Source organism: Pteronotus mesoamericanus, unplaced genomic scaffold (assembly GCF_021234165.1).
Source record: "Pteronotus mesoamericanus isolate MK-2021 breed Mesoamerican mustached bat unplaced genomic scaffold, CSHL_Meso_final scaffold_507, whole genome shotgun sequence".
NCBI classification, from domain to species: Eukaryota; Metazoa; Chordata; class Mammalia; order Chiroptera; family Mormoopidae; genus Pteronotus; species Pteronotus mesoamericanus.
Window position 1 is genome coordinate 4,021,365 of NW_026555319.1, and position 8,771 is coordinate 4,030,135.

The 8,771-nt window shown below is 55.1% G+C and overlaps 1 protein-coding gene across 3 annotated transcripts in view; it reads left to right on the plus strand.

Annotated features, from left to right (window-relative positions):
* Positions 1-7,248, plus strand: part of KDM2B (lysine demethylase 2B) — a 99,426-nt gene extending 92,178 nt beyond the window's left edge. For all 3 annotated transcript variants that reach the window (XM_054594222.1, XM_054594221.1, XM_054594223.1), the window contains 8 exons: positions 139-399; positions 543-656; positions 1,268-1,306; positions 1,435-2,114; positions 2,819-2,982; positions 3,071-3,232; positions 3,878-4,096; positions 5,951-7,248. In XM_054594222.1, the coding sequence (XP_054450197.1) occupies positions 139-399; positions 543-656; positions 1,268-1,306; positions 1,435-2,114; positions 2,819-2,982; positions 3,071-3,232; positions 3,878-4,096; positions 5,951-6,132 (1,821 nt within the window). In that variant the 3' untranslated portion in view covers positions 6,133-7,248. The remainder of the gene's footprint in view (positions 1-138; positions 400-542; positions 657-1,267; positions 1,307-1,434; positions 2,115-2,818; positions 2,983-3,070; positions 3,233-3,877; positions 4,097-5,950) is intronic.
* Positions 7,249-8,771: the final 1,523 nt, after the last annotated feature.

Below are 8,771 nucleotides of genomic sequence, written 5' to 3' on the forward strand. Positions count from 1 at the left end.
GGAGGGATGGGCCTTGGCCCCGCCAGACGCAGCCTGTGCCCACATGGTCGGCTGCGGGGGTGCTGCGGGCTCGGGGAGGGGCGGGCTCGTCCAAAGATATACAGTCCACTTGTACCTTGTTTCTTTTTGGCCTACAAGCAAAAGCGTGGCCCTGGCTTTAAGTACGCCTCCAACCTGCCCGGCTCCCTGCTCAAGGAGCAGAAGATGAACCGCGACAACAAGGAAGGCCAGGAGTCCGCCAAGCGCAGGAGCGAGTGCGAGGAGGCGCCGCGGCGCAGGTCCGACGAGCACCCCAAGAAAGTGCCCCCGGACGGCATTCTGCGCAGAAAGTCAGATGACGTGCACCTGAGGAGGAAGCGGAAATACGAGAAGCCCCAGGAGCCGAGTGCACGCAAGCGAGTACGGCCTGCGAGGGGGCGTGGTGGGGGGCGTGGCCGGCGGGGGCGGTGGGGAGACCTCGGACCCTGGCTCGAGGTGCTGAGGGCCAGACCCAACAGAAAGTAGGAGAAAGCAGCCAGTCACTCCTCTTACTGCCTCCTTAGGCCTCGACGCTGCAAACGTCCCCCGGCTCCTCTTCTCACCTCTCGCCGCGCCCCCCGCTGGGCAGCAGCCTCAGCCCCTGGTGGAGATCCAGTCTCACTTACTTCCAGCAGCAGGTGCTCCAACGTCGCCGCCGCCCTCCCCAGGCCCTGGGTACTCGGGCCCCAGATCGCCCCGCTGGCCCCCCAACCCATTGCTCCCAGACGCCTGTGCACCCCAGCTTCCCAGGCCTCAGCCCCAGGTCGCAGGCTCGTGGTTCTGGCGTGGGGCCTGGGAAGCTGAAGCTGCGCCCGGAAGCCCCAGGGATTTGGGGAACCTAGGAGGATGCTGGTGGCCCTGCTCCGCCCACCGGCCCTTCCAGCATCGGCCACGAGGTGGCGCCTGGTCATCTTCTCCTGCCCTTAAGGCTCGGCTGGGAGTCCCACAGGCCCTGCCTCCAGGAGTGGCTCCCCGGGCCAAGGCTGACCTGCCAGGCCTCTGCCTATCTCTGGGTCTGTCCAAAGGTGGGAGGTCAGCTGGGTGGGAACAATTGGAGCACATTCCTACTTCCAGTTTCGTCCTTAAAACTAGCAGGCAGGGCCCGCCCATCTGTTGCGGGTTTCTGGGGAAGGCACCCCTCCATCCCCCACTCTAGAGCAGAGGCTGGTGGTGGGGGTGGGTGTCGGTGTCAGGGGACCATCCCCTGAGCCCTGGGAGCAAGCTCTGTATCCTTTCTTTCCTGTGACAGCTAAAACCAGGCAAGGAAGATAAGCTTTTCAGGAAAAAGGTACGATCAGCGCCTCCCCTGCCCTCCCCTGCAGCCTGGGGTGGTGGGTCCCCGGAGGAGGGTGGGGAGGCCTGGGTGGGCGTAGCCCTAGCAGGGGGCTTACCTGCCCTGGCCCCCTCCTTCCTCAGCGGCGGTCCTGGAAGAATGCCGAGGACCGGATGGCTCTAGTCAACAAGCCACTGCGGCGCTTCAAGCAGGAGCCAGAGGACGGTCTGCCCGAGGCGCCCCCCAAGACCAGGGAGAGCGACCACTCCCGCTCCAGCTCGCCAACAGCCGGGCCCAGCACCGAGAGTGCAGAGGGGCCCGAGGAGAAGAAGAAGGTGAAGATGCGCCGGAAACGGCGGCTCCCCAACAAGGAGCTGAGCAAGGAGCTGAGCAAGGAGCTCAACCAGGAGATCCAGAAGACAGAGAGCAGCCTGGCCAACGAGAACCACCAGCCCATCAAGTCGGAGCCTGAGAGTGAGAACGAGGAGCCCAAGAGGCCCCTGAGCCTCTGCGAGCGCCCCCACCGCTTCAGCAAGGGGCTCAACGGCACCCCCCGGGAGCTGCGGCACCAGCTGGGGCCCGGCCTTCGCAGCCCACCCCGCGTCATCTCCCGGCCCCCTCCCTCCGTGTCCCCGCCCAAGTGTATCCAGATGGAGCGACACGTGATCCGGCCGCCGCCCATCAGCCCCCCACCCGACTCGCTGCCCCTAGATGATGGGGCGGCCCATGTCATGCACCGGGAGGTGTGGATGGCCGTCTTCAGCTACCTCAGCCACCAAGACCTGTGTGTCTGCATGCGGGTCTGCAGGACCTGGAACCGCTGGTGAGGGGGCACTGGCTGAGCTGGGACTGGGAGGCTGCGGGGGCGCGGGCTCTGTGTCTGGCTCTGGGCTGAGACTGAGGCTTAGGCTAGACGAAGATGGCATGTGGGTGGCATGTGGCCCCTCTTAGTCACTGGTCGTGCCCTCCTTCTAAGCCCAGTCTAGCTTAATCAGCCCCTTCCAAAGAGTTCCGGGTGGCTCCAGCAGCCCGGTCCGTCTGGACTTGTCAAAAGAGGTGAACCCTACTTAATTTCCTGGTTTAGTTCCTTGGAAAATGAACTAAGGACCAAGTGCAGTCCCGTCCTTAACGTGTCTGCCCCAGTTATTAACGACAAGAGTGCCTTTCGCAGACCTCAATCCCAACCTTGCTATTTCCTGCTTTCTGGCCAAGTTACTCATCCTCAGTGAATGGGTAGAATGCCCGCTCCTCAGGCTCGTCTTGAGGTGTGGCATGTAGAGGGTGCATAAAGCCTCCGTGAAGTCCGTACTGGAGAGCAGGTGCCAGCCCCTTCCGTGGAGGCCCTGAGGCAGTCAGAGCAGAGGTGCCCGAGTGCCGGCAGACGGCACCTGAACAGAGGGCTCAAAGGGGGGAGTAAGGAGCTGCTCCCTGAGCTTGGAGGGTGGGGCGTTACCACAGCCGGACTGAGGGCTTCACAAGTGAGCCTCCAAATCTGATGGCACCCCTTCTGCTGGGCCCGGCCTCCAGGTGCTGCGATAAGCGGTTATGGACCCGCATCGACCTGAACCACTGCAAGTCCATCACGCCCCTGATGCTGAGCGGCATCATCCGGCGACAGCCTGTCTCCCTGGACCTCAGCTGGACCAATATCTCCAAGAAACAGCTGAGCTGGCTCATCAACCGGTTGCCTGGTGAGCATTGGTCCAGTGACCCCAGATGTGCAGGAGCGGGGACTGGGGTGCATCCCCTGACCTGTCACCCCTTCTCTGTCCCTGCTAGGGCTCCGAGACTTGGTGCTGTCGGGCTGCTCATGGATCGCGGTCTCAGCCCTCTGTAGCTCCAGTTGTCCATTGCTCCGGACACTGGATGTCCAGTGGGTAGAAGGGCTCAAGGATGCCCAGATGCGGGATCTCCTGTCCCCGCCCACGGATAACAGGCCAGGTGAGTAGCCAGGCCTGGGACCTGTCAAGGGAGGGCACATGGAGGTGGTGTGACCAAGCTGTGCTGTAGGATCTGGTTTTTACCACGGGCCGTGTCTTGTGTGCGTGTCCTCAAGCCTTCCCTGGCCTCAGCCCTTCTTCAGAGGCTGCAGAGACAGGTCGTGGCTGCTGTGTTCTGTCACCTCGGGGCGCCGAGTGTCTAAGGGCAGAGGCTCCTGGTCACACCCACTGTGGGGACTGCACACACCTGACTGCTCAGGCTGCCTGGAGCACCGGGGTCAGTGCGGTGGGACGGTGGCCCATAGGATGGAGCCGTCCTGCCAGGTCAAATGGCGGGGGTCATCGCTCCCGCCGGCAGCTCAAGTGAGGAAGCCGCGGTGACCCAGAGATGCTGGGCTGTTTCTGTTCCAGTCGGCCCAGTACTGCTGGGTGGGACCCAGCTCTGTTTCTAGATCTGAATTTTCAATAACCTAGGTGTCTAAAATTTGATGTGGAATCTTCTGATTTTTAAACGTCAGAACTCATTGATTCTTTGAGGGGAAACTTGCACTCGATAATGAACCGAAACCCATGTGTTAACCTGGCTGGTAGGCCTTTTAGTGTCTGTCAGGTTGATGCGTTGCCTCCCTCCTCCCTGCGCCCTCAGGTCAGATGGACAATCGGAGCAAACTCCGCAACATCGTGGAGCTGCGTCTGGCAGGCCTGGACATCACGGACGCCTCCTTGCGGCTCATCATCCGCCACATGCCCCTGCTCTCCAAGCTCCACCTCAGTTACTGTAACCACGTGACTGACCAGTCCATCAACCTGCTCACTGCTGTGGGCACCACCACCCGAGACTCCTTAACCGAAATCAACCTGTCAGGTCAGTCGGGGACACCCCTTGGGACTGCTCAGCATCCCATGGGATGAACTGGGAATTTTACATATGTGTACCTGCTATTGTAGGGTTACAGTGTGAGGTGCTGGGACGTACCCGTGATCAAGACAGACAGCCTAGTTTAGAGTGGCAACATGTTAAAGGAGTTATTACCAGATTTGTAATGGTTGCTACCCCAGAAGTGCTGGTAGCCATGAGCACACAGAGCAAAACAAGTCCCCGGCAAGCTTCCCGCGGTGGGCACAGCTGGTGCTTGGTGGGGTGGGTGGCAGGGGGCAGGGAGGCAGGGCCAGACTGAGGCGGCTTTATTACCAGGAGCGAGCGAGCAGCTTGGTTCCTGTCATTGCTGGCGTCAGTTACATGAGCCCCTCCTGACCCTGCTGTCAAGGGGCCTGAGGTGGAGAGAAGAAAACTCCACGGCTGGTGCCCTTCTGCTTCCACGTCTTGTCGCTGATGCTATGGAACCTTCCCTTCTTCCCTCTGTCTGCTGGCGGGGCGGGAGTTGGTTTCCAAGGGGTCGGGACTGAGCGACAGCGAGGCAGGCCGAGGCGATGCTGCCGTTCTCGGCCCAGCTGGCCCAGCTCGGTCCAGCAGCTTCGGAGGGGCAGATTGGGTCTGCATGGTCTGAATAAGAACCACCCCTCCCACTCCCCCACCCCCAATTTTCTTTCCAGAAATTTCCAAGTGATAACTTCATTACCTCATTTAACTGACGTTTTGACACAGTCCATCGTAATAATGTGCTTCGTTGGGAGCCACACACTATTTAGTTGTTTGCCTCTCTGTACACCATGTTCATGCTCGATAAACACCTTCCTGTCACCAATGCTATTCAAGCAGAAGCAGGGAGGTTTGGATGGTATGAGATAATTCTGCCCCCGGGTGCCTAGCAAGCCATTCCTCCTCCCCAGGGAGTTCTAGTGGCGGGGTCGTCCCACCCCGCAGAGGTGGAGCAGAGCCGTGCTGGCCTGAACTCTCACCAGGAGGCTAGCCCACAGCTTAGCTCGTGGCCTTGAGCTGGTGCTTGAGAAGGGCCTGGGCGGCCTCTTGTTCCATGCACTCAGTGTAGCATGTGAACACTTTTCATTTATCCCAGTTCAGTTATTATGGCAATGGAGCAGAGACCCCAGTACGAATCCCCCTTCCCTGTAGTGTGGTTCGTGACACGTTTGTGTAAATCTAATCTTTTGCATTTTATTTTCTACCACGATCCCTTCAGGTCACCTTTTCATCTCAGTACTTAGAGAATCTGGCCCCTTCTAGCACACTGGCCCTCCGCCCGGGTTGCAGGGGATCATTCAGCAAAGGGGCTATAGCACGCGCGCTGTGCCTCGCTCTGAAGTCCTGGTGCCCACAGGAATGAATGGGTCCCAGGACGGCCTTAACAGACATTCTCACTCCCACCTTGGGCTTCTCCCCTGGGATTGATGGGAAGGAAATCAGCAGAGAAATACACAACAGTGTGCATAGACATATTTGGCAGTGGAATAGGTGGGAAAGTGAGTGATGGAACGTGTCCGTGATCCTATCTTTATAAAAACAGAGGCCGGAGACCTATTTACTTGAGAATAGTGTACAGAGGCCGCTGTGTGAGGCTTCTAAGAGGTTTCACTTGGAACAGTCCGCATGCTCCTCAAGTATCTGTTAGCTTTGTAGTTGGTGGGGAAACCGCGCCCCCCCTTGAAGAGAGCTGATTCAGCGAGCAGTCCTTAGGGTGCCGGGGCCAGAACGCGCTCCCGAGCTCCATGCAGCTTCTCTGCTGTGAGCGCCGGGCTCTCAGGGCCTTGGTGCAGGCTCCACGCTCCCTCGCCCTCACTTTGTGTGTCCTCTTCCCTACAGACTGCAATAAGGTTACTGACCAGTGCCTGTCCTTCTTCAAACGCTGTGGAAATATCTGTCATATTGACCTGAGGTACTGCAAGCAAGTCACCAAGGAAGGCTGCGAGCAGTTCATAGCTGAGATGTCTGTGAGTGTCCAGTTCGGGCAAGTGGAAGAAAAACTCCTGCAGAAACTGAGTTAGTCCAAGAACCAGTGTGTACATACGGGGCAGGCGGGGAGAGGGGATGGGGCAGGGGAAACTAGGGCTTTTATTTTCAATTTGGAACCTGGAACAACCACAGAAGGATGCGGTTTTGCAAGTCCTGCCAAGGGCAACGCCGTTTTGGGGATGAGTGAGCCGGACGCTTTCCTTTGGTCTTTCTGAATCGTAGCTGCACTGCTTCCTGGACCATTTTGAAGGCGGCCTTCACCAAGAAGACATTCCTGTTGGAGAGGACGATGAACTTTGCAGAACTTCTCTTACTGAAGCATGAGCTTAGGGGTTTTTTCTTTCTTTTCCTTTTTCTTTTTTTTGGTGGTGGTGTTTTGTTTTGGACACCTCATTCCTTGCAACTCTGGGGTTTTTGGTGTCACCATGAAGTGGACCACACACCACATCTGCCGTCTTGAAACATTTTGTTTGGTTTTGTTACATCTTACATTATGCAGAATTATTTTTGTACAAATTGTTTAAAAGTTATTTATGCAAGGTTTGAATGCATACCAGTGTTTTTATTGTTTTCTGATTGCCAACTTTCCTGGTTTCCTTAAGGTAGGAGAGAACTTAACCTGTACTTTATCAACACAAATAATCCAATTACACACGTGCCCAGATCTGGCAAAGCAGGCCAAGCCCTTCCAGTTAAAAGCATGTTTACCTGGAAGCTGAGAGCCTGCTTTGTACATCAAGAGGTTACATAAGCATGTTGTGCATATATGTAAATGATAGTCAAAGTAAGACACTTTGCCAAGTTTCCTCTGTATAGAAGTCACCTTTTTCTCAAAAGTTTTCAAATTCAGACTTCAACCTTTGCACTCAGGAGGGTTTTGCTCCAGCATGAGCTCTTGTACTCTACATAGATCTAATTTATACAGTGAGTCAAGAAGTAGAATAAATGACCCAATATAGCCTTTCTTTTCCTTTTCTCTCTCCTTTGAAGTGTGAGTTGAGTTCTCGTTTAAGGTTTATAACATGGCTATTTCCCAGTTGTAAAGTTATGCATTCATAAGTGCCATTGTTGTAAGGTGGTGTTTTCCTAGACCCTCCCTGACGCGGTTTTACCTTTGTTGAATTTGTATAAACAATTGTACAAAAAAACACTCTTGGACTTTGAGGGTTTCTGTTCTAGGAGTGGACAAGATACTTGATGGGAAAGTCCAGGGGGCACGAATCTCAACACTAGTATCCATACAGCATGGTTTTGAAGCCACACAAGCTGTAATTTCTTATTCATCTGAGAAATGCAGTGGCCCCGTGGTACGTGGTTTTTCCCATCTTCAGAAAGTGGTCTTACTGTTCGTGGCTAATAAGGGTGATGGGAAAGAACCATGCCACCCCAGAGCCACTCGGTATTTCCACTGCCAAAGATTGGCGGGGGGGCGCATTTCCTCAACCTCCCACTGGAGGTAACTCAAGGAGATCATATCCTGGCCAGTAGCCTTGGGCCAGGGTGGCTGGAGGTGTTTGGTTATGTGGTCATGTCCCCAGGTGACAGACAAAGAAACTAATGAGAAGTAATTTTAAGTCACATAATTATTTAAACAGCAGGACCTGCCACCTTGTACACAGATACAGAAACAACCGCTCTCATGAATCTAAAAATGGACATGTTGACCCAACTTTCCGCCTCAGTAATCAGTATCAACATAAGACGTGGGTCTCGAGGGACAAGCCTTTTCTGCTAATGGTAGTTGCCATATTGCTCCTCCCCTTACTTTGTTGTTGGCCATGGCAAACTGGTTTTAGATCCTATCATAGGTTTTTGCCTCCTGTTCATTTAAATCCAAAGGTCCTTCTGACTCACTGGAGACATCTGAAGCTGTTGGCACCTCAGAATCTAACTCAGGAGATGCACTTAACAGAGGTAAGGTTAGTTTAACACTCTATGGTTAATTTATAAAATGTGGCTCACCTTTGCAGGCCTGCTGGTTCATCGTGCAACGCCCCGACACGAGGTCAAGTTTCAGGTTCTTGACCGCCTGAGTTCTGAACCTCCAAATGAGAGTTATCCTGCTGCCTAGTAGAGGTGTCCTCATCCTTGGGGATGGTTTTAAGGGTCGTAGTGGTTTCCTGGTGAAGGGCCCTCAGTGTCAGAGGCCCGATTGTCCTATTAACGTCTCTGGGAGCACGCAAGTCTGCCGAGAGAAGGCGAAGGAGGGGCTGCCAGAGCTGGGAAGCCATAGCTCCACAGGGACACACCACAGAACCGAGACACAGGTCTCCAGACAGGAGGCACGTAGCTATTGTGCAGCGGTAATAGGTGAGCCCCACCCCCATCTCAGGTATACTTCAAATCCAGTTAAGGTTTTACCCCAGCACACAGTCTCTACAGACGTATTATTTAAAAATGAGCTTTGGATAAGGCCAGGCTATGCTAGAGGCTTGCAAACAGCTGCTCTGAGCCCCCACATGCTATCTGACAAGGTAATGAAAGTACTCTAAACCAGAGGTAGTACTCCTGTGTTAGATCCCAGCTTCTTAACCCAGGAGAGGCTCCATCCCTCCTTCCTCTAGGGAACCTGATGTTTACAAAGGAAGATACCATAGCACCTCTAAAACATCCAACAACATCCTTCTGTATTGTCAGGAACAGGCCCAAGGAGATGTCATAGTAGTCCATT